We start from the raw sequence: 25,924 nt of genomic DNA, 5'->3' as shown, positions 1-25,924 counted from the left end.
ATTTGGCACCCCAAGAAAATTTGTCACGCTTATGTTGCTCCCCAACTCCTTTTTCTGCTGAATGTTGCTCACGGGTTCAAAAGGTTGGGGATCCCTGAGTTAAACCAATATGAATCAGTGTAGCTCCAGCAATACTCATTTTGTTGGTGGACTCAACTTTGATTTTAAGTATACTCATCTGTACATATATATATATATATATATATATATATATATATATATATATATATATATATATATATATATAGACAGTATATATTTTTTTTTTACTTTGTCAAAAACCTACATATTGTAAGGGACTATGGAACTGCTAGTTAAAATGATGAAGGATATTAGAAGAGACTTCTGCTTTACATGTCTCCTGTCTTTATATGGTCAGAGATTTTGACCTTAATTTATCTGCATATTTCTATTCATTCCCAAGAAAAGTTATAACAATTATGTGTTGATTTCCCATTCCCATATGATGTCTATTATTTGTATGTATGCTCTGTAAAATATATTAATGTAATGCTGTACATTAAAAGGGCTGTGCTTAATAAAAAACTGTTTAGGTAACAGAGTTTGGAAGAATACAGATACACAAGTCCTCAGCCCCACAAGCAAAACCACAAACGAATGAAACATTTTTAGTTTTGTAACCTGGAGCTTATGTACTTGGAGATCTAACGTTACATTTATCTGATGATTAATTGGAAAGTCTGACATGGCAATGTTTGTACATTCTGCAGATGACTGATTGACCATTTACTACAGTTTATTTAATAAAGTGGAAAGCATCTTAATCCTGTCTAAAAATACCATATAGTTAAAACAAAGCCTTTGGCCCATTTCCTAAATAGCTAGCTCCAAACTAGAACAGTAATAATTTGTCTGAAGAGGAAAAAAATTGAATTAAATTATGCTGAAGCTATAATTAATTCCATCTTAAAGGATGCACTGCCTAATCATGAATAAATGCTGCTTTTTTAACCATTGCAATAGTTGCTCTTACATTAGGAACGAAAACTCTCAGATTTTATACTTATGGGAAAGCTTGAGTGATTTTGTCATTGGGCATCCCTTTCACTTATTTCAGATTTCCATACTGACAAAATTGGACAAACACAATAAAAATTGAGTGAAGTAGGCCTTATGCAGCAAACAAATCCATTCTGCATGCTATACCATTAAAGCACCTAAATAATCCTACAGAATTGTACAATTAGTCTAGGCAGTTAGTAAATGGAAGATGGTTGATGGAAAAGGGAAGATTGAGTGGTGCATAGCATGAGGGGAATTGGGAAAGATCTGGAAAATGTCACAGTTGGCAAGCAAATGTGGGTTGGTGAGAATAACTCCTTCCTGGGAGATACATATATATAAAAACTGTCAGGTGGTAAAAGGGAAGAAGTAGCCAGTTGTTGCCAGTCTGGATGGTGGTGGTAATTCTTAAGGTCATGTTCTCTAGGGGGCATCAGGTACACCAGTTGGACAGAGAGGCTGATGAAATTCATTAGTGTCATGTTCACATTATACAATAGTTATACGTTATCACGCGTTTACATACTGAGAAACCTAATGAGTTGCTCTGCTCTGCACCGTTAGGATGGTCATGATCCCCTAATGACGTCAGACCATGATCCCGAAGCTGACGGAACTTGCTTTCTTAAGGCTTCTTTTAATGAACGGAGGGTTATGGGAGGAGATAAGAGTAAAAAGAAAGGCAAGAATCATTAGATATTTACCTTCCATGAAATAAATGCCAAAATCAGAGCTTTGCAACATGTTGGCACTCTAAAAATACTTGTTAATAATAATTGTTAATAAAATATAAAATGCAGGTACATACAATAACACTTTACAGAATTGTAGAATTAAGTAATTTTTGGAAATAAAGGGAAGGTCTCCAGGACAGTGCAGAGTTGCTTTCGAAGACAAGGGAGTACTGGAAAGGCACTCTGGGTGTGTTGTGTCTAGTTCTGTTGCTGGGTTGAACTGATATACCAGATCTAGGGAATGTCTGTATAGATTATTATATGGTCTAAACGTTGAATTATTTCTAATATTAAATATTATATGGTTTATTATCTGTTGACCTTTGTTTAACTGCTTGTGGCATTTCAGCATTTCAGCTTTTGTGGAATATTAACTTTCAGCTGGCTAAGCTGCTAGAGGGATAGTGGCATATGTAGTTCAGCTATCCCTGCTCAGTCCTGTAAGAAGGACATTGGGAAAAAGAATAAAATGCAGCTGGGATGAAATGGGTGTGTGGAAAAATGATCCTGCTATAAGAAGATGGGAAACCTTAACCTTGTTAGATTTACGTGATGCCACTGGACCAGATACTGTATATTCTGGATATATTATATACAGTATCTGGCACAGATGCACTAACTCTAAGGAAATATTTTTGGGGGGGATTTTATTTGTTACTTTTTAAGGAACCATAGTCGTTAATAGCAATATGTCTGCTATTATCTCAGCAGGTTTCAGCCATCTAATAAAAAGCCCCACCCTGTATATTGTGATCAGTGGAGCCTTAGATAATACATATGCATAAACTACCAGTAGTAATTCCAGAAGTAGCTTCCAGCAAAGACTCCTCACAACAAATCCTTGATAGCACACCTCACCCACCAAGGTGAGAATAAGAATTGTCTCATCCCTGTACAGGTAATAAATTAAAAAATATTTACAATGTTATATTTAGGGGCAATCGCAGCCAGCACACAGTACACAGTCAATTTATTTAGAAACTGAACTAAATAGTAGCTTTTCCTCAGCAGAAAGTAAATGAAAATATAACATACAGCTTACTTCAGCTTGTAAAAGTCATTTGGTTTTCTCAGAGTACAAAGTAGACCTGGTCAGTCCACTTGAGGCCAAACAACAAAACCCCCACTGCCCAATATTAGCCAGCTTTCGTTCACAGTCCTTTGTACACAAGGGTTTTTGTTTTAGTCCTTTTTAGGGTTGGGGCAGATATGCAGATTTGGGGAGAGTTAGTCGCCTGGCGACTAATCGCCTCTTCTGCGGGGTGACAATATCCCCAAACTGCCTTCCGTCTGCCTTCCGCCTGGTTGAATGAAGAATCACCTGCGCAAATGTACTCACGGCGCTTCGATACTTTGGGCGACCTTGGAAATCGAAGTGCTGCGAGTGAATTAGCGCAGGCGATTCTTCATTCAAGCAGGCGGAAGGCAGACAGAAGGCAGTTCGGGGAGATTGTCGGCCCTCAGAAGAGGCGATTAGTCGCCAGGTGACTAAATCTCCCCGAATCTACCCGTCCCCAACCCTTAACACTCTGTAGCAAGACTTGCAGGCCCCATCATGCTGTCTCTCTAATTGCACCTGTACCTCCTCCTCATGCAGAGTATTCCTCTGCTGCAGTAAAAGCCAGGTGTGTACCTGGGTGGAATGGGAAGGCCCACCCTGTACCTTCCCTCCCATTCCAGAGTCCGGGCCCTGAAAAACTAAGAAAACAAATAATCCCCAGACTCCATCCCTGACACACATACTGCTTAAAGGGTCCACAGCCCAAATAATGAGGAAATATACCTCCTGTCAAGGACCCAGCCCTGGTGTCCTCTACAACAGGTATTGGTTTATACAGCTGTTTTTTATAATAAAGTGATTTGTGGTACTACCCTTCACTAAGAAATTATTTATCACAATTATTTTTCATTCTAACTATAAGTTTGGGTATAGGTTCTTGTTGATTTTCCCAAGACAGCCGCTTTGGGTTGCTATAATGTAAGAGGCAGTCAATCCCATTTCACCATGGATTGGTGAGGGGGTGTTAGTATAATTTTCCAGATCGTAAACCTTGTTGTGACATTTCCATTAGCCTGTATAGCTATAAAGAAGGAAATAATTACAAACTATATAGAGTCAGCAAGTAATGGATCAGCCTCAAAGAACAAGATGCTCATGAGTAGAGATAGAAGAGAGCTCCTGTTTCATTGACAAACAGAGAAGGGGTTTTTCTTTTTCTTCTTGTTATAGTTTGCTTTTTCTAATCTTTCTACTGGTTAATATAACCCTTTTTGCACATATTTAACAACAATCTGACACTTCTGTGTCTACTATAGATTTTTTTGCAACCACATTCAGCTAACTACAATTTGCTATGATATTCTATTAGGCTCGTGGGCTTATATGTCTCCTTTTTTTCTTCTTACAAGGGGCATATAGTACTCTAGCAAAACTTAGCTTGTCATCAGCTAGCTAAAAAGTAAAAATATATTTACTCCTATTGTTTTCCTGTTTCCATTACACTACTAGAAAATGGTACACTGACAACCATGGGAGTGGAAAGGATGTTGATACATACACTGTCGGACAAAATCCATAAGCTATAGCAGATGTGAGATATTAAGGACAAAGCAACCCTGCTAAACCATATGTTCCAATTAGTAATCCCTCCACAATCACTCTGAGTATTTACAGCTCTAGATTTCCTACTTTATTTAAAATGTGACAAGGAAAACTGCAGCTTCCTTGGTCGCGACCATCATTTTCCCCTTTATGATGTCACAAAGATAACCCACAAATTACTTCAGCGCATGCGCCAAATTTTCCTTCTCGCCACTTCAGATAAAACACGTGCAAATCCCAAATTGGATTATCTATTCAGAATCAGTCTCAATCTTGATGTTAGACTGCTGCATTACGGGAAGTTTATGTTGTGCAAGTAATATAAACAGACATGACTGTGCTGCTGAGAAATCGTGCAGGAATTAGAAGAATCAGCAATGCTGCAGACTTCAGTGCAAGCAGGCTAATACTCTGACATTTAATCTATATTGGGGTTGCCTTGTCCTTTAAAGGAGAAGGAAAGTTTAAATTGTTTCCAAATGTTAGGCACCCCCAGTATTTTTAATAGCTTACCCAATACCCCGGGCTGGAGTTCCTGTTAACAGAAAATGGGGTATTTCTGTGCAAGCACCATGGAGCTATCCTCCTCTTCTTTCACTTCTTCTTTCTTTTGTTCCCGGGGACAGACATATGGATGGTAGAGTGAAATACACACCTTTTTTTGTTAAAGTTTGCTTTCACAAGATGCAGGAGAAGATCACACTATGATGCTCCTCCAGAAATATCCCAAGGCATTTTCTGCTAACAGGAACACTAGCACGGGGTATCAGCTACGTGAATATAATTACTAGGGTATGCCTAACATTTGGCACCCCCTGTGATTATATCCTACTTTAAAGTATTAATGTATTGTGGTGTGTTGCAGTTACCTCTACCTATCTATATATTTATATTTATTGCCACCTATATAGATAGAGTAATCAGTTTAATCAGCAGATATGTGCATATCACAATAAACAGCTAGAAGAATATTTAGCTTATAGGAGTTTTAAAAGTCTGTTAACAAAAGAACTATTAAGCTGTATCTGTGCTATAAAACAAGCGGTTCTGAATGCATAGTTGGCCATAGGGACATAAAGGAGTGATTTGCATGTCTAAATAAGTAAATATAGACATATTCTTGGATAACTTGCAACTAGCCTTTATTCTTAAATTTTTCTGTGTTTTGAACTTTTTGAATTTCTATTCTGCCTCCTTGAAACATAAAAAAAGTTCAAAACACATACACCCAACGCAGTAAAGAGTTTCCAGTCCTACTACTTCCATCCCACAGTTGTTACGTTTTCTGGTCTATCCCATTTCCTTCTGTCCTCTGATGACCCCCACTTCTGTGACTTCTGCTGAAGGAATGATTTGTCAGGCACCAACATACTGTTTAAAGAACTTTGGAAGGAGGTGGATGTCTAAATTCTAAACAATATTGGGAACAACTCCAATAGGCACAGTTCAGCCACATGCTGCATTTTTATGCGCTTCGCCAGCATTCAGAGCATAATAAAATTGTGGATTTCGTTTGGAACTCAGACAAAAACCATACTGTATGTAAACATAATAATATATCATTCTGATGCACTCAAAAAGATGCAGAAAAACAACCATGTGGAATAAACCTAATAGTTTGGCTCAGCAACTTATAGCAATTAGTTATTTGCACTCACATAGCAGGCTAGTATTCATATCACCCAAATTATAGACCCTCACTTCTGACGGGGTCGTCCAGGGCTGCCACACACATTTTCCCACCCCATGTGTACCTTGTACTTTTCCCTTGTGGTTACAATCAGGGGGAAGTTAGATGGGGGCCTATCTTGTCAGGCGGGAGTGGGTGTGGGTTGGCAGGCCCATAAGGGTCAGGGCCCACCAGGTTTTTTTCCTTGTTTCCTTCCGCCCAGTCATGCCCTGTCTAGACCCCAAAGGGACAAGGCTAACCAAAGTGGCATGGTTTTCAATATTCATTGGTTACTAGAACTGGAGCATACTGTATATATTTGAGGGCAAGTTAAATGTCAGTCAGTCCTTACACAGAGTGGATAAAGAGTATAGGGGCTTGCACTTCTGCCTGAGATATGCGTAAACGACCCCTAATATCAAGGGTAAGTCTTAATAAATCTCAGATTTGCATATTAGTGTCTGTTATAGTCTGCATCCATCTCCACTCAAGTATGGGGTGGGGGGTGAATGCCAATGTACACAGCACTGCTGAACACATGCAATTCTGTATTCATGGAACAGTAATTCATTTAGGCAGGAAGGCTGAGTGCAAAGTGCAAAAAATGGCAGATTGCAACTGTTTTATACAAGCTGCCTTCCCAGTTATAAATGAGCCCTAATGCCCCTTAGTGACCAATTAGTTAGCATGGTATAAAACTTGCCTGGCTTTATCAAGTAAAAGTAAGCACCAATTAAATGTAGCAGTACCTTTTTATTGGCAAGAAAAGCATAAAAGTATGTGTATATTATGTAATAAAAAAATGTATATGTAGATAAAATCCCAACTAACGTATAAATATTAAGTCTTGGCACACAGAAGACATTTGCTCCTGAGCTTGTCTTTTAATAAAAGCCATTTCTGAAGCATTTTCCCTTGGTTCATTGAGTAATTCGCATTTATATCGATGAGTAAATGCTTATTAGCCAGCTTCACCAGATTAGATAGACTACTGTTAATGCATCTTGGCTGCAATTAAAACAATTTATAAATAAAACCAAAATGTATAAGTGATAGAATTATAATAGTGAGTATAGCTAATGTCAGTTTTGTTTACCATTCCTGGTTAAATATGTAATAAAGCTGGTGCTGAACCCAAGTCAGAGAAAATACAAACGCTTGGCATCATTGCATACAACTATCTACCTCCAGGCTGTAACTGTACTTCGCTTTCAAGGGGAAATTGTTTCCTTGTGAGGAGAAGAGTGGAACTCTTGCTGTGCTGGTGGGAAGAGTAAAACCCATATGAAATGCTGCAGATAATATTATGCAAGGAACAATGTCTGGGTCATTCAGTGTGCTGTTTATACATTAGATACCACACGGCTAAACCTTTACATGATCAAGAGAAATTCAGTGTGGAAAAACAAAGGTACATGTGCATTTTTATAATATTTTTGAAGCAAAATACTTTCTCATAATAATACAGTATATTTTGTTAACCACTTGTGGAAGTAAATTCAGTAATACACAATATGATCATATGATATACAGGTATGGGACCTGCTATCCAAAATTCTCTGGATCTGGGTTTTTGGATCTTCATACCTTAAGTCTACTAGAAAATTATTTAAACATTAAATAAATCGAATAGGCTGGTTTTGCTTCCAATATTGATTCATTATACAGTATATTAGTTTGGATCAAGTACAAGGTACTGTTTTATTAATACAGAGAAACAGGAAATCATTTTAAGAAATTTGGATAAAATGGAGTCTATGGGAGACAGGCTTTCTGTAATTCGGTGCTTTCTGGATAACGGATCCTATACATGTATGAACAATTTTTAATACATTATAATTAAAATTTAAATGTTTCTTATTCAATATTCATTGTTATTGAATTTTCAAAGGAATTTAAATGTTGCATAGTTTAAAACTGTTTGAGAGTCCATTAATAGGAAAACCATTAGCCAGAGAGCTCCAAATTATGGGAAGCCCTTCTTCCTTAGAGTCCATTTTAAACATATAATTTGCATTTTTTTTTACATATTTCCTTTTTATCTGTAATAATAAACATTAGATTGTATTTGATCCTAACTAAGCTGCATGAATCTATTTTGGTGTCAAAAAAATCCTATTGGGTTCATTTAATGTTTTATTTTTTTGTACTAGTAGTATGGTGGTCAAAATTAGAGAAATAATTTCTTATAATAGATCCAATACTGTAAATGTAAGTATAAAAGTGACCATCTACATTTAAAAAACAAAACAAAAAAATAAGCTGAAATGACACATAAGGGCTCATTTGAGAACCCAAACGCAGTAATCAAAGTACAAAATCAGGACCAATGTACCGCTTTTTATGCACTTTGCTTGCTGTATTCGGGTTCGCGAATGAGCATTTATGTGTCATTTCAGCTTTGCCTACTTGGGAGTGAATCATTAGCCAGTGCTGTAGGTCAGACATGGAGAGGCATGTAGATGTCACCTTTCCCCCCTACCATGCATCTCATTCAGATGTGCAAAGCATGGAGTAGCATATGGCACAGCCCTCATCGGAACCCTGTCTTTACCAACTGTTAATCTGGCGCTCCATCCAAAGAGTAGCACACCCATGGGCGTAAGTAGCCTTATAAGTGCACTTATGCCTAGGGGTTTCCTAAATGACCTATTGTCTTCATGTATCAATACAAAAAGTACTTATTACAAGGCCACAAAACATATCAGATCATCAAGTCTGATGCCGCCAGCTTCTAGATTTCATACAACAGTGTTTTTTTTTTTAAATCTGATGTTACCTATGCGGGGGCCCAGAATGAAAGTCATCATTTGTCATCAACATTTGTAAAGGTTTGTGAATTCATCTGAAGTAATATATATACAATATATATATATATGGTGGTATGGTGATTATGATCATAACTTTGTAACAAAATAACCCCTATTTGGGTACATATGCAATAGCATTTATTATACTTATATATATATATATACTTTAAAGCCTTTAGAGTGCTCCCACAACCCCCCTGTTTTGATATTATATATATATATATATATATATATATATATATATATATATATATATATATATATATATATATATACACTTACTCTTGTTAATTGTCAGCAGGCTGCTTATATATTGCAACTACTTGTGAGAATGTCTATAACCAACCTCTGCTTGTCTGTGAGCCAAAATACTCATAACAAAAGATGTAGGGAAGGGGTTGTTTCTACAGAGCTCAATATCTCTGCTAATTAATGTTAAAATAGTATGTATGAAAGCAAAATAATGATTTTACCTCTTTATAATTAACCCCCAAATGTCTCTTCATTTCTGCTGCAGTCCTATGACTGGGTTGATATCCCTTAACTTGTTTATTTTTAGCCCAACCCCATTACTCTGTGAGACCACATGCAAGTCAAACCAAGCCCTGTACACATTTTAAAAATTATTCATGACTAAGAAATGATAGGTGGGTCACATGACCATGTTGCCTTTGAGAAAGCCCTCGTGGAGAAATGTGCGTCAGGCGTACAGCTCTGGCTAACATTTTTTAAACTTGCGTATGCAATTATCGGAAAGAAGTGGTCGCATGGGTGGTGGTTAGCCGTGAATGGTGGTCAGCTCACTTTTGAAAAACTCGGTGGGATTACTCCACATGTTTTTTATATCAGGCATACGAAGCCTGTTTGGTGTTGCTTTCTACACACTAGCTATAGGGATTAGGCCACACAAACATAGGTGCCTCTGAGAGGACACAGTGGTAGGAGACTCTAATGGCACACCAGACTCGGCTTATTTTGGCTCATTTTTTGCCTTATATGCCAAGATTTTAGACAGACTAAGCGACTGCATTGCACGTATGTCTGATCTTATTTATTACTAAATTGTATCTTTTACCACTAAGGTTTTGTTTGATACCACCACACCGCAACTTTCCGACCATTTTTCTTTGTATACACCAAATTTTTTAAGAGGGTTTACAGGTTGGATGTAAGATCATGGTGGAGTCAGTGTACTAACAGTGTTGCACACTGAGCATCCCAGATACTATATACCTGATTGAAGATTTATTTAATTGTTTTCAACCTAATTAATTATCCCTCATGAAATCCCTTTTTTAAATAAAGTAATTAAATGTTAAGTTTTAAGTTAAAGTCCACTCAGCAATTGGATATCAGTGGATTGTGAACTTCCTATCGCATATGTGACACTTTTTTGGCACTTTATATATTGATAACTCTCTCAAAAATTATATATTTTATGAATTTCTCACAAACGTGAATTTCAAACACACAAGTGATTGAACAAACCACAAACAAAGGTTTTTCCATGATACACATGAGATTTATTATATTGAATTTTCACAACAACGGATAGAAATGTTTAGTGGTATTTTCTTCACTTCACTAATAATATTCTTAATATATTAATTGGATGGTGCAACGTTCAGAACTCTTTCTGGTAGTTCCTTTCTTTTAGGAATTCTTCTTCTCTTTTTTCATTTATTCATAAAGAGTTGTCAGCGCATCCATATTTATTTGGACGTAGTTAGAACAATGGGGCTGTGTTAGAAGGTGCGGATATCCTATATAAAAAAAGGGTCACATGACCAGTCCACACATCATCACTCACCCTTCACGCATTGCCTTTACCATGAATCTCACCAACAAGGAACAAAGATTGGTGTGTTCTTGGCCATTGTTCAGTTTGTGACCTAAAACAAATAAAACTCAGCAACTAATTGAATTGCAGGCCATTTGGTAAAATGTGTTATAAGGACTGGCAGATGGGATGTGATCATTTTAGAGGTATTTAATGCAATACTGATTTGATAGGTGTCCAGCAGAGAAGGGTGTCATATTTGTGGATCTTCCTATTGGAGATATATGTAAATATATTGATTAGTATCAATGCCAGTTTAGATAAACCCTACTCAGAACTAAAAACTGCCAGGGCTTCAACACACTGCATAGACACACACACGGAGATGTATCTTTGTTAGTAATATTTATTATAGGCAACAAATCATGATTTTAAGAGCTGAATGAAATATCTCTATTGTTGGTAAAGCGATTTGTTGAATTGTAATGTTAAAGGTTTTTTTATTGTGCATTGTCAATTACAGAAACATAATTCCTTAAAGGAGAAGGAAACCCCCTGGGCGCAAAACCCCTCCCCCTCTCCTGTGTTACCCCCCCTCCCTCCTCCCTCCTGGCCTACCTGTCCCCCTGGGCAAATGCCCCTAACTTGTTACTCAGGGGGGGGCAACACAGGGGAGGGGGAAGGGTTTTGCACCCAGGGGGTTTCCTTCTCCTTTAAATAAAACTGGGACAGGAAAAAACTTCAAAGGTAGATGTTGAGTATTTTCTCAAGACAGATTCATTATAAAATTTCATAGCCAGAAAACAGGATCAATATATTCTATAAGAATGGAACACTCCAATAAATGATAAATCTGCTCATCTGTGAGGATGAGGATAGGCGGGAGGCTTTCTCCCTCATACTTCAATTAAGATCTGCTCGGATCGTAACAGCTGCTATAAAAATGCCTGTAATAAAATGTGACTGCACAGGTTATTGGTTTTAAATGTAAATAAATCTGATTTGTCTAAGGGACACACATATACAGCCTTGTTCTATAACTTCTACTCAAATCACAGCATGTATTTTTCTTTTTAAACTGGGCTAACTCCTTCACAGCCCAATGGCTTGCTAAGCAGTGATCTTTCCTGCAGCATGTAATTGGAAGGCTAATGTGTGTATCTGTAAAAAGGATTTGCGTTATACAGGTATAGGATCTATTACCCGGAGTTCTAGGGATCTGGGTTTTTCTGGATAAGAGAAATTGGGACCACCTTACCTTAATTCGACTAAAAATCATTTAAACATTAAATAAACCCAATAGGATTGTTTTACCACCAATATGTATTTACGCAGCTTAGTTACTATGTATTACTGTTTTATTAATACAAAATCATTTTTAAATAATGGATTTATTTGCTTCAAATAAACTCTATGGAAGGTGTTCCTGTAATGAGCTTTCTGTAAACAATAGGTTTCCAGATAAGGACCCCATAACTGTATTTATTTTCCTAGACTACACAGTATACTGTAAAGATTTTTTGTGTCACAGCCTTGTGAGTTTGGGGCATTGTTTTGGTTATGACCCAGATGCACTGCTTTGGGGAACTATAGTCAATAGCAGTAAACCAGACATTTGTGGGCAAGATAATAATAAAATATTCATGTTATAGAGAGGTCTATGGTGAATTTGGATAGGCTAAGGCTATAAAAATGAGTGGCTAAAATATACCCATGGTCTGGCCATTTCCTGTCAAAGTTTTCTCGTATAGAGTTGTTCAGTTAGAATCTGCTGGTCAATATGAAAGCAAATGCTGGCTTGTTTGCTCTGGACCTGAAGCAAACTTTGTTCCTATCATTCAGAGAAATTTTGTTAAAAAGTTTCTAGCTAAAAGTATTGTTTGGTTTTTCTACATCATAAAGTTGCAAAAATATCATGGTTGTTCCAATATAGCAATTAGAGATATTTGCCATTAGGAAAAAAATTGCCTTCCTGCAGCAAATGAATGCTATTTTGTCTTCCATTTGTGTTCATTACGTTATGATTTAGAAACAGTGAATCATGTATAGCAAGCACAACAAGGAACAACAAGTGACTAGGAAGGAACATAACCTGTGCAAAGAGGTTTCTGATGGTTTTGAACAAGATATACAGTAGTTTCAATAATTAATTCATCTGAAATCAGAACAGGCTGACCAATGCAATTCACTGACTCCCTGTTTTACCTGAGCTCTATTAATCATATTTTGTAAAATTTTCAATAAACAACATAAAATAATATAATATATAAATTCAGTCTTTGCGGGTACATAAATTTTTAAAAATGAGGGGTTTTAGTTACAATTTTTGTAATCATGAGGCCATTGCCTGTCAAGGCAAACCTAATAACTTACCTCTGCTTAGCCGTGATAGTTTGGGGAAAAATTGTCTCCTGAATATATAAGTTTAAACATATCAGACTCCATTTTATCCAATTAATCCAAATTGTAAAAAATGATTTCCTTTTTCTTTGTAATAATAAAACAGTACCTTGTTCTTGATCCAAACGAAGATATAATTAATCCTTATTGGAAGCAAAACCAGCCTATCGGGTTTATTTCATGTTTACATGATTTTCTAGTAGACAGATCCACATTTACAGAAAGATTCATTATCCAGAAAACCCTAGGTCCTGAAGATTCTGGATAACAGGTGCTATACCTATACATACATGGATATATATATAATGTATATTACTAGGTGAAAATACAACACCAACCCATTGAGCATTTAATTTTGTGCATAGTAAAAGTATACAAAATGCTGTGGAATGCTCATGTAACTTGTTTTTGGACATGGGGCTACCTAAGATATCAATTACCCCCAGTGGTATACCTTAGATCCATGTTAGGACACTTTACATGTAAATATTGGGCCTCGATTTACCCCATCACAAAGAAGCATTTTTATTTTGACTTTTAAAGGCACCAGGCCCAGAAAGCACCATAACCTCATATTATTTGCCAAAAAATGATTCTTCCACACAACCATTGACAAGTATGCTGTTCAGCATTATCCAATAGCTGAAAACATTTCATAATTATTACAGGTATATTTTCAGAGTTTTTTTTTTTTAAAAGCTGATAGACTTTGCTTGCTTATTCACTCTGTTTATTCATAACACTGACATCAATGTCAAGCTCTGTGTGCTTATTAATCCTGCACGCCTGAAATGAAAGAGAAAGCAGTAAAAGCCAAAGTCCTTAGGCATAACCATCAATCTTCTCTTTGCTTTGTATAATACTATTGGAATTACAAAAATCAGAGAGCAGCGCTCCTGAACATGAATCTGTAGTACATTCACTGGAATTCTTAGTATCATTGTATGAGCCCAGAGCATAATAATTAGTGAGTGAGCTATTTTGTTTTATTTTGGAATTTGAGGAAATGTTTGCAAGATTGAAAATAATTAACCAGCTTCTCCATGTAGTGGCCACTTATTCTATAAAAAAAAAACAGTAACGACAGCAAATGAGCATGGACTGTAAGCTTAATAAGGTCCATTTAAATGCAGTCATCATGTTCTGTGCCTGTATGCGACCATAACTCTGAAAATATTGATTTAGCCATATCTGAGCTTTTTCTGAAGGTATCTCCATAGTCATCACAACAAGGACAGGGACTGGGGTGGAACACACTGCAAAGAGGTTTCTATGGTCACATTTTCAGCACCTCCCTACTTAGGGGATAGTTTTGGGGAAAATTGTCTCCTGAAGATATGATAGGTCAGGACACATGGCTCATTTATTAACAATGGGCAAATTTGTCCCTGGGCAATATCCCATAGTAAACAATCAATTATTGCCTTTTATAATTGGTGGACTTGGGTTACCGCCCACCACACAACTCACGGTCCATATTGCACCCTGAACCATGACAAGAATAGGGTAAAATTCTTAATACAAAAATAGTCTTCATAATAGTCTTTATAAGACTTCATAAATCATGTTCATTTTAGTATAAGAAGAGGTTAGAGAAAGGTAGCCCAAATTGTTAAATCAGTTCTGGAAATGCATCTAAATTTGAGTTTATCACATACATTCTATTGCTATTAAAAACTGGATTTTCTGTTAAAATCGCTTTGCATGCTAGCTGTCATCAACATTTATAAAGAAGACGAAGCAAAATGATGCAGGTGAATTCACCCATCACAGTGCACCTGACTTCTGTAGAGTACTTATTCATCAACAGCACAAAGAATTTGAATTTATTAAAAAAAGGAAATTTCTCCATCAGAGTATGAAATCTGAGGACAGTTCTGCACTCCTGTTCACTCCTGTATTTTATTAAATGGCAAACATGCAATTCTGCTCAGACCGGGGAAAATGTGTTTTTACTGTTTCTTGCACTTAATTTAAACATCCAAAATCTGCTGCTTACTGATCCATATTTTTTCTTTACAGCTGTCGGTCCTGTATGCATTCAGGAAAAGACCTGGTGGCATTTCCTGGTAATTATTGTTGCTGCAGTTCTTCTCTTTGTAGCTGTCATCATGTGCTACAAAGCAATAAAGAGGTATGTTGATATTTTTGAACTTGCATCTTACTTCTTAAGAAGAGTAAACATTTAGATTCAGGGTAGTGGGATATCAGACTCATGGCTCTGCAGCTTTTGGGAACTTGAGACTTCCACATCACGCAGTAAACTAAGGCTGGGTTTGGCATCAAAGGTCACAATGTAGTATACTGTATCAGCACACACTCCTGGTGTAAATATTTAACTAATAGAGGGGTGAACACAAAATAGTCTACCCATCAACACAAATGTTGAACATCAAAAAGTAGAACGATGCAGCTTTCCCTTTATGGCTATAAAACTACTTTTATTAATAGTATGATATGATCACACCATAATACATTGTATTGATATGGTACATAAATGGAATTCTGCATCTTTCCACTTTTTGGCATCAATAGCACTCAGGGTTAGAACTATAAGGACAAGGCAACACTTGTATGCTTCAATAACTCAGGTTTTAGTATGATTAAAATTATTTTAGGGATGCACTGAATCCAGGATTCAGTTCAGGATTTGCCAAGATTCAGTTTTTTTTCAGCAGAATTCAGATTTGGCCAAATCTAAGGGCCCTGGCCTAACCAAATCCAAAACATTGTGTGACTTATCTTCACACAAAGAAGAAAGTCAAACATTTGTTAACCAGGTTCTCTTTCCCCTTTGTTTCCCTAATTTACATATGCAAATTCGGTTCAGTATTCAGCAAAATCTTCCACAAAAGATTGGGATTCAACTGAATCCTTAAATAGTGCATTTGGTGCATCCCTAAACTATTCAGAATCTAATATTTTTATTTGATTTGGTGGACTATAGAACTGTTAACTGGTTGAGGGCTCACCAAGGCACACAAAAATTAAATCACTGATACTTATTGAATTCGGAATGTGGACTATGGCAGTTTGTTTAGTCTCCACACCCAATATCACCAAAACTGCTGTAGTGAAAGCAGAGGTGGGCCAAGCCGGCCAGGCAACCTAGGCAACCCCGATGGCAAGCTCCCAGCCCCCGCCTGTCACATGATTGAGAGTTCACATTGATGACCCAGCGGTGCTTGGTAGTGCAAAGAATAACCTGCAACCAGAGCGGGAACAAGGCTCGGAGCACGGGTAGGCAGCAGACGAGATACGTGCCTTGTGCCCCCTGCCACTGCACCCTAGGCACATGCCTCTTCTGCCTACCCATAGTTCCGGCCCTGTTCACTATCTGACTTAAGTGCATGTTACACCAATTATTGAACTTGCTGCACTTTCTTTAATTAAACTTTCCCTTTAACAAACTAACAATTTATTTGTTGTTTACTTAATGATATATTTTCTGAACACAGATTTCCTTGGTTGTTTGTTTCCTTGGTTCTGGAGTTCCTTTCTGTGTTTAATGGTTTATTAGAAAATATCTGTTTTTGACTGCTAACATATATATAGTAACTATGCATGCATTATGTCTGATAAACACCACTCTGCATGGTTGTCTATGTGATATTGCTTTTCTAAGTACTTTCCTTCTGTTCAATGCAGCTTTCTAAGTCTCCCATCCATTTCTTAATACAATGTCAAATACTTTTTTATTTTCTTAAATTAACAAATGGTTTGTTTTTATGATAACTATTAGAGATGAGCAATCTTTTCCACCTGGTAAAATTCATTATTTCGGCAGTGGCAACATTTTTTTGCAAATCTACACTAGAAATTCGACATGCTTTTTGTTTCTCTGGGAAAAACAATGCAGGAAAAAATGTTTAGACAGAAAAAACACCAATTGCATTATTAGAATTTCTCCATGTGTTTTGTTTCACCAAGAAAAAAATAATTTTTTTTGCACTGAAGACACAGAAAAACACCCAGTGGGGAAATTTCACTATTTTTAAATTGTTAGAGTTTCACAAAATTTTCAGCAGAGTTTTGCTCAACACTGATAACTATTTTTAACTGCTGATTTTAAAAAAGTTTTGTTATGAAATAACTATACTATACTATATACAGTATGCATTATATATGCATCATAACTATACTATAGTTATACTATACTTTACTATAGGAATCATACTTTCTAAAACTAGACCTGGGGAGGTTGCCAAGCTTTAGTTTATAATATTAATTATTTTAGTAGGGGATCATTCCTATTGTATCCTTCTTAATAGGTCTTATGCAGTTCTTATCTGTATATATCATTTATAGATTGATATAAATACCAAACTGAAACCCTGATTTGCATTTATCACAGCTCACATACATGAATAATATCTAGTGCAAGGTGGGTAGTTAAGAGTATAAGCAATGAGCTAAGATTCAAGGTGTGCAGTTTAGCCATCAGCAGCAGTGAGAGTGAATCATAGTATTAACAATGGGCTGCAGTACAGGGTGAAATAAACACGTAATTATCAGTGCATTTATATGCTTATCATATTTACATTTCTATTTCCTGTTATTATGTGATTCTCTGTGACAACCACTAGAAAGTGGAGAGCAAAATCATTCCATGTACCAATGTCCTAAGCCATTAAAAGCAGCTCCTCCAGCGACCGTATTACTATTTCTTTGACTCATACCTAGAATTTGCTTACTGGGCTAATCAGACAAATATCATCTTAAATGTATTAACTATGAGAAAGCACTATCCCATTTTATGTGGCATAAATAATTTATTTGCAGCTACAGTGTCTTAATTATGTCTACACGCAACCAGTTTATTCCAAAAAGTCCTGGTGCACATGCCCCACTGCTGCTGCTTGAGGAGAGAAACAGCACAAACACGATTTCTGTCAAGCACTCATAAAATCCCTCAAACAGGCAAAGTAAAATAACTGTACTCAAACACCAGTTGGAAACATAATAGCCTTAGAATATTTCTAAATCCCACTCCAAAATATGACAATGACTTGCATACAGGGTACAGAACTAGAGTTGATATAGCAGGTGTACCTAATCCTACGTACTTTTAGGCTGAAGTAGAATATCTGTTAGTATCCAGCTGCCATTGAACATTTACACAAAAACTGATTCTGAATGTGATCTCTGTGTGTCTGATGCAGCTACCCAAACTCAGGGTTATTTCAGTCATCATTATAACTTGGCACTGAACACTACCAGAATGTACTCCAAGTCTGAACACCTGCTTCACTAGTCCTTAGGCAATAAAAAGTTATCAGAGGGGTCTGACTTCTGCATAACTATTTATTCTTGCTGCTTCCAGACGTAGACTGGAAACAAGCAAATGAGGAAACGGCACACAGAAATGAATGCAAAAGGGGATATACCCCTATGGATTTATTGTGTCAAACAAGCACAACGTTTCGGGGGCTGGCCCCTTCGTCAGGTGATGTGGCAAGCTAATACAAACAGCCCTTAAATAGCCTAAGGGTAAGGCCACACTAAGCGATAGCGCGGCGATTTGACTCGCCGCGACTATTCGCCGCGACTTTTAATCCTCAATCGCTGGTGAAACTTTGGCGCTGGCGTCTATGGGGAATCGCTGCGTAAAAACACACGCGGCGATCTTTTTTCTATTGTCGCTCGAAATCGCCTCGCTAGGCGATTTCGAGCGACAATAGAAAAAAGATCGCCGCGTGTGTTTTTACGCTGGCGATTTTGCGCGATTTCCCATAGACGCCAGCGCCAAAGTTTCGCCAGCGATTGAGGATTAAAAGTCGCGGCGAATAGTCGCGGCGAGTCAAATCGCCGCGCTATCGCTTAGTGTGGCCTTACCCTAAAAGGCCCTCCCACCAAAAGGAAAAAAAAAACTTTACTCAAAAAGACATTTTGTTCTTGCAGAAAAAAAATTTTTTGCTCAAAAAAACATTATTTGAAAAAATGTCCATTTAGATCAATAAGTCCATTCACATTAAGTTATCCAAAACTGTTAAAAACATAAGTATCCAAAAACTGGTAAATTAATAAAGTGAAAAAAACACAAATAAAGGTACAAGGCAGAAACAGGTTATACTTTCCCTAATACTGGAATTACCTTTCCCTTGGAGAAAAATCATGCACAGAAGTTTATCTGAAAGGTAAAAAGATACATAGTCAGTTATCAATCTCCTGCAATATTGAGACATTTGTAACAAACATAGTGGATTGTTGCTAAAGTTATAGGTAGCAGGATAAACTGAACTCTTCATTTAGTCCCCTTGGCATTTGTGTTTGTAACAACCAAATCCAATAGCTTTCACGTTGTAACAGTTTTTGTTTTAAATTTTGCCCACTGCTAACCTCCACCCTTTCCAAGATCTGCCATTGTAGTTGCCCCCGAAACGTTGTGCTTGTTTGACACAATAAATCCATAGGGGTATATCCCCTTTTGCATTCATTTCTGTGTGCCGTTTCCTCATTTGCTTGTTTCCTGTGGACCCAGGGGAGTGCCGTCTCCCTAGAGGACTGAGCACCAGATAATTGCATTACGGAAAGGCCAGGGAGTGCATACGAATTTCACTTTGTCCAGACGTAGACTGCCATCATTCTGCCACCAGTCTCACTGACTGCAGGGATAACCCTTGATTTCATTGGTTTTTCAATGGGGGCTTTGGACCCATGGTGGGTGGTGCTCTCATATAGTATTAAAATAAAAACAATTGTTAAACTAAAGACTGTGCTATTGTATTCACCGACACGGATGTAAAATACTGCATATCTGCTGACAAATACAGATACAGGCATGTTTGTCTGAGCACCTGTATTTTGCCTGCTCATTTTGGATTTGCCCCTCAGTGCTCATTCAAGGAGCACTTGTGTCCGGGGCATGCCTGCACTCTATACCTCTTACCAGATTAAATATACCATAGGGCAGACAGCTAAGTACAGGGCTAATGTGCAGCTAATTTGTGCCTTCTGGGGCTCCCTCATTTACACGTCTGATTGCTAAATGCCCACTCCAACCTGCCCCTCACGAATACAATGCTCACCCATGGGAAAGGGTTCATAATGAGAAAAACATGGCAGCTTGCGTTTATTTTTCATCCTGATTCGTGCATGATAATTAACCCAATCAGACTATAGCAGCTTTGCAAAGAGCCCCTGGTGTTTTTTACTCTCTCTCTAGTTGAGTTCTTTTATAAGCATCTGACTGCTGCTTGAGTATCAAATCCAGTGTCCTTCAATGGATCTTCATTACTTTAAGTGTAATTTAGGGGTGCAAAAGTAGAAATAACAGACCTAGTGATTTCTGACGTATGTGTATAAGAATTTTGGTTGGTGGGGCAAAATAATTTCTAGTTAGATACTTGTGTCCACCTCCCACTATCATATGAAAATTGCTTCTTCCACCAGAGGCGTGGTCTAATAGAAGAAATAATACTATTTTGGCCATGTTAGATCACATACACATAATGAGTGAGTCTCCCAGCATTCTAATTATACTCATCTGTGTGATGTCACCCACATGTGCATAATGAAAAAGCTGGGACTCTTCTCATTGGCTGGTGTGGGACGCATAACATCCGTTAGTAGCATTGTTGGCCAAAATAGTATTTTATTTCCCCCAACCAGAATAAGAGCACTATTAGCCTGTACCTCCAATGGGTAAATCAATGCTAGGTGTCCTTTAACATAAGGCATGGCTTCATACCTTTTGGTATTGTTATACTAACTTGCAGTTCTGAGCTGCAGTGGAGGACAGATGTATTAGTAATGGAACAATCCTGCTTAAAGGCATAAAGATGGGAAGACTTACGTGTCAAAGTACTGTACTGGCAAAGACCTGCTTTAGAATGTTTGGTTAGGGTGTCTGAGTTTTTTTTAACAAGTCAACCATTTAAGTTCATTTGTGTCATAAAATGGACAACATGCAGATACTCTTGGCTGCTGGTCTGATTGCTGGGAATAGCAGCTGTGCTAAACCGATCTTTTTTTCTGTCATTTATGCAAGATAATTAGAGCTTCTCTCCATAGGGAATTTTTAAGAGCTGCTTGATTATGGTTGCCTCTTAGTTTAATAAGGATGTGTGCTGTTATTCAGGGTTGAAAATAAACACTTGAGGGTCTCTTCCCATTGCATTTCTATTGCAGTGAGTTTTGGGTTGCATCTACAGTACACAGAAAACATGATTGTTAAAGAGACATTACTGCTATGGGACTTTTTGTATATTGGGCTGTACCACCCTGTTATATAAGCTAAATTATATAACAGTATATATGTATTACACCTACCTCTGCCTGGAGATGTTTTGCTGTATAAGAATAAAACTGTTACAGTGTGCAGTGTTTTTGCATAATAAAAGCTTATTACCTTTCAAATTTAGGTGTGTAGTAGGTTTTGCCATGAATTTTATAAATTCCTCCCGCAGTCTGTATGAGATGTTAGATATTTATGTTAGCCAGTATTCCTATCAATAGTTTAAAACAAAACAAATTTTCAGGATGTCATGCAGCAAATTGCTGGAATTTCTCAGCTTTTGCTTCTATTTAGAAAACAGATTATGCATGTAAAGGACACTGAAAATGAGTAGGTGGCTGTGCCATTTTGAATTGTATAATTTCATGCAGTTAATAATTTACCTCATGTAAGCCATGCACAGAATATCAGAACCCCAAATAATAGAGAATGACATTGCACAAGCTGAAAGCTATTTATGCATGTTATAGTTATTTTAATTAGGGAATGTTCCAACAGGCAGCACTAATATTATAGTATGCCATTGATCTACCTACGTAACCAATGTCTGTATTTCTCTTTTTCCTCTTGCTTCCCTAAGGAAACCAATGCGCAAAGAGGAGAATGGAACTAGCAGGGCAGAATATGCAATGTCTTTGGAAACTGCCTAGAGCCAGGATCCCAGCTGTGGTCATAATCATCATTGCATAACCTCCAAATTCTGGGAGGCACTGAACGCATGTGTCCCTTTTTCACTGTTTTGTTTTTGATGGATAAGTACTTGCAGAAGTCAGGGAGAGGAGGGCTTCATTTGGAGTCATATGCACCAGTTGCAATGGGTGAGTGTGAGGTGTGGAGTCACATTGCTTGTCGAAAATGTACTTCAGAGCATCCATGAGAGAAGAAGGCATCTTTACTGCATGTATCTGGTAGAAAGCCCAGATACTTCTGTTTCTGAATGACCACAGAAAGGATTGTATGACTGTGAAGTATGGAGGGAGACTTGCAGTCATTTGGTCTCCAGTGGAGAATGTAGACTATATCACCTGCATGTGCAGTGTTTTCCTATCATGGACTGAACCATTGTTTTATGGACACTTTGGGATTGTACCATAATTCTGAGACACCCCAAAATGAATGCATGCACTTAATAACCTAACCCAGGACACACAGCTGCGGTATCACCACTATGCAATACCAATGGCTGAAGATGGTTCCAAGAAAGCAGTGTAATGGACAAGACTTCTTGCTGTTTTTAGTTGTCAGTTTGGATCACATTGTCCCACCAAACTATACTTTGGAGACCTTTCTTGGCAGCTGGTTAGGAGAGGTTTCACGGTGCTTTGAAAAGAAATGTTATGTTTAGTTTCTTTTTTACGAATATGTATTATTTCTTTAGCCTAACCAAACAATGTTTTATTTTGCTCTTTTCCTTTTTTTTGTTGGGCTATATCTGACCTGAAAAACCAACCAATGTTATATTCCTCTCTGAATGGTATTTTGTTGATTTATCCATACCAGTGTGCATTTGATTTCAGTGAGCAGGATAAAGGATGGCAGCTCTGGGTGACAGATTTATCACTTATACAGATGATTAGATGTATCAGCAATGGCAGCCTGAGCTGCAAGATATTGTCTGGGTTGGCACAATTGTCATAATAAGGGCAACTGTATAATCTCTTTTGAATCCCAAGTACATATTCGTTTAAGATTCTGGCTGCTGCTGCTGCTGAATGCATTGGCGAACACTACAGGCAATTAGTTTAACAGGGTGCAACACTGAATCTGAAAACCCTGTGTAGTTCGTTTTAGAGAGGTTTCAATATAATTGGCTGATTATGTAAGTGCCTGGTGCCAGTGTACCAGGGTATGCTCTTAGTTGGATTGGACTTTCAGAATACCAGAGGTTCTCCCTGTGAGAACCCAGAGGGCCACAGTCTAGGAAAAGTCCCCTTTAAACCTTTTAACTCTATATAACCTTTATAGAATTTGCAACTGTCCCTGTCTAATTTGGAGTGGGCCCAGACAATCACAACTCTTAGATTGCACCACAGCTAAACTGAGTCTATGATTGGCAGCACGTAAAATGCTTACCAGGCACTTATATTTTAGCTCATCATCAAAACAAAATATAAATGTATTTTGATAATGACTGTCATAGTTATTACACCCTCGGGCTACAGAATATGCTGAAATCTTGTGCAATGACAGTCACATGTTTAGCAATGTTAAAACATTAATGATCTTGAAAACTTTTGGCATTTTCTGGTATGCTAGAATGTCCAGATAGATGGTCTATTGTGGCCATCTGTTAGCCGAGGATGCTGGGATCTGAATCTGACAAGCTGCTGTAGGTCCATGTTTCAGTTCTGCGCTGGTATTAATCCTGCATTACATGCTGACATGTACGCATTTTACCTCTTGGGTGAAAAGTTAGATAACATTCTGTCAAGTCAGAAACACACTGGTGGACACTGATTAAAACAATTTCATCAATACTGACATAGATGAGGATGAACAGAGGCTCTGCCATGTTTTTGAATGGCTACTCTTATTACTGTTATCAGGCTCTGCTCTTCTCGGAATATTTTACTCCAACCTACTGAATGAAGCAAGGGAACAGTTAAGGTTCACTAATGAAACATAATGCCTCAAAAATATAAAAATTATATGTATTTTCCTCATTTATTTATATCCAGAAGAGCTGGTTGAAAATAACCTTAATTCTAATCCATATATGTATTTAAACGCATGCTATACACAAAGGTACACATACTGAAAAATATAAAATGCAGTTATGTTACTTTACATTTGAGTTATACCACCCATTAGCTTCTCTTCTCTTATTTTGTGTTCTAATGTGTTAAACCTCACAGCATCTTGTCATCATGTCATCCATGTCATTTCATGCCACTGTATTACCAATAGGATACAGACATGAATATTAAACATCCCATTCTAAAACCAAGGGTATTAATATAAAGTTACTCTTCCCTTTGCTGCTAAATAGGTATGGGACCTGTTATCCAGAATGCTTGGGATCTGGGGTTTTCTTTATAAGGGGTATTTTGTAATTTTGGTCTCCATACCTTAAGTCTACTAAAAAAATTAAATATCAATTAAGCCAAATAGAATTGTTTTGCTTCCAATAAGGATAAATTGTATCTAAGTTGGGCTCAAGTACAAAGTACTGTTTCTTATTTCAGAGAAAAAGTAAATCATTTTTCTAAAAATTTAATTAATTTATTGAAATTGGGTCTATGGGAGATGGCCTTCCCATAATTCAGAACCTTCTGGATAAAGGATTTCTGGATAATGGATCCCATATCTGTAACTGCTTTTACTCTTGTTGAAAGGCTTTCCACTAGATGTTGGAACATTACTGGTGGGAATAATTTGGGTGCTGGTGGTAGGCAATTAGACCTTGCTCAAAGGGGACTTTTGATTACATGACACAGGTGTTTATCTTGGTTTTGGGGCTAAAAGCAGGAAGCATGGAATTTGAAAGAATGTCATTGCAAGGTTTGCTTTAACTGGAACCAGAAACCTTAGCCCCAACCACAAAAAACAGTCCTGTCCATTATCCTTCCTCTACCAAACTTCTTAGTTGGCATTATGCTTTCAGGAAGTGTTTTCCAGGCATTCACTAAATTCTAACTCATACATGAGACTGCCAGATGGTGGAATAAGATTCATTACTCCTGAGAACAGCCTTTCCAAAGGCAAAGAGCATTACACCATTCTAGCTGCAGCTTGGTATTGCACATGGTAGGATTGTGTGTGACCATAAGCCTATGCATATGCTGCACCATAAAAACCCAGTGCTCCCAGCTAGTTCTTTGGTTGACGTTGCTTCCATATACAGTCTGTAACTCAGTAGTAACTAAGGGCATGACAATTTAGCAACGGACCACATATATAGTTGACTGTATAATATGTCCAGGTAGTTTTAGTCATATGATGTATTTTGAAAAAGGCAACTAACTCCAGCTATGAAATTTCATGTGCAACATTCAAATTTATCCTTGCAAGAGACCTGTGACAAGTATTAATTATCTGTAGCCAATCAATGACCTATTATACACTGTGCAGCAGGACTAATGCATAACACAACCTTACCTTTTCCATACCTGGGACATAGAAAATCCAAATGCTGCATGGCTTAGTATTTAACACTGTTTCAACCTCTCAGTGGGCCGTGCAAGAGACTTTCAAATTAATTCTTTGTATGGTGACTGGAAGTAATCTGTCCTGAAGCTTCTTAAGCACAGTCACAAGATGACTTATGATAATGTTATAAAATGATAGCTTTCAACTTCAGCCTATTGTTGCATGCTGTACCACAACAGAATAACACAGTGGGGCAGATTTAGTAAGGGTTGAAATGTAAATTCAAATTTTCTAAATTTTTTATTTTTTTTGCTCAAATTTGAAAATTGAGATTTATCAAACCTTGACCCTTGGAACAATTGGAATTCGACTATTCACCACCTAAAACCTGCTGAGTTCATGTATAAGTCAATGTGAAAGGTCCAGTAACCCATTTGAAGATATTAATAGCCTTCATGACATGACATTCAAGTTTAGTCAAATTCGATTTGAGTTTTCCGGTCAGGAATATTCATTCGAGTTTTAGATATTCGATTTTATTGAATAACCTCCCAATCGAATTTTGAGTATATTAGAATTTA

At 37.3% G+C, this 25,924-nt stretch overlaps 1 protein-coding gene across 2 annotated transcripts in view; it reads left to right on the top strand.

The window, feature by feature from the left end:
• Nucleotides 1-24,375, top strand: part of LOC121397082 (proline-rich membrane anchor 1-like) — a 48,168-nt gene extending 23,793 nt beyond the window's left edge. For both annotated transcript variants that reach the window (XM_041573021.1, XM_041573022.1), the window contains exons 4-5: nt 15,041-15,152; nt 21,835-24,375. In XM_041573021.1, the coding sequence (XP_041428955.1) occupies nt 15,041-15,152; nt 21,835-21,904 (182 nt within the window). In that variant the 3' untranslated portion in view covers nt 21,905-24,375. The remainder of the gene's footprint in view (nt 1-15,040; nt 15,153-21,834) is intronic.
• The last annotated feature ends 1,549 nt before the right edge of the window (nt 24,376-25,924 follow it).

The sequence above is a fragment of the Xenopus laevis genome, chromosome 8L, assembly GCF_017654675.1.
Source record: "Xenopus laevis strain J_2021 chromosome 8L, Xenopus_laevis_v10.1, whole genome shotgun sequence".
NCBI lineage: Eukaryota > Metazoa > Chordata > Amphibia > Anura > Pipidae > Xenopus > Xenopus laevis.
The sequence above is the reverse complement of the archived record's forward strand: the minus strand, read 5'-3'. Positions and strand labels throughout refer to the sequence as shown.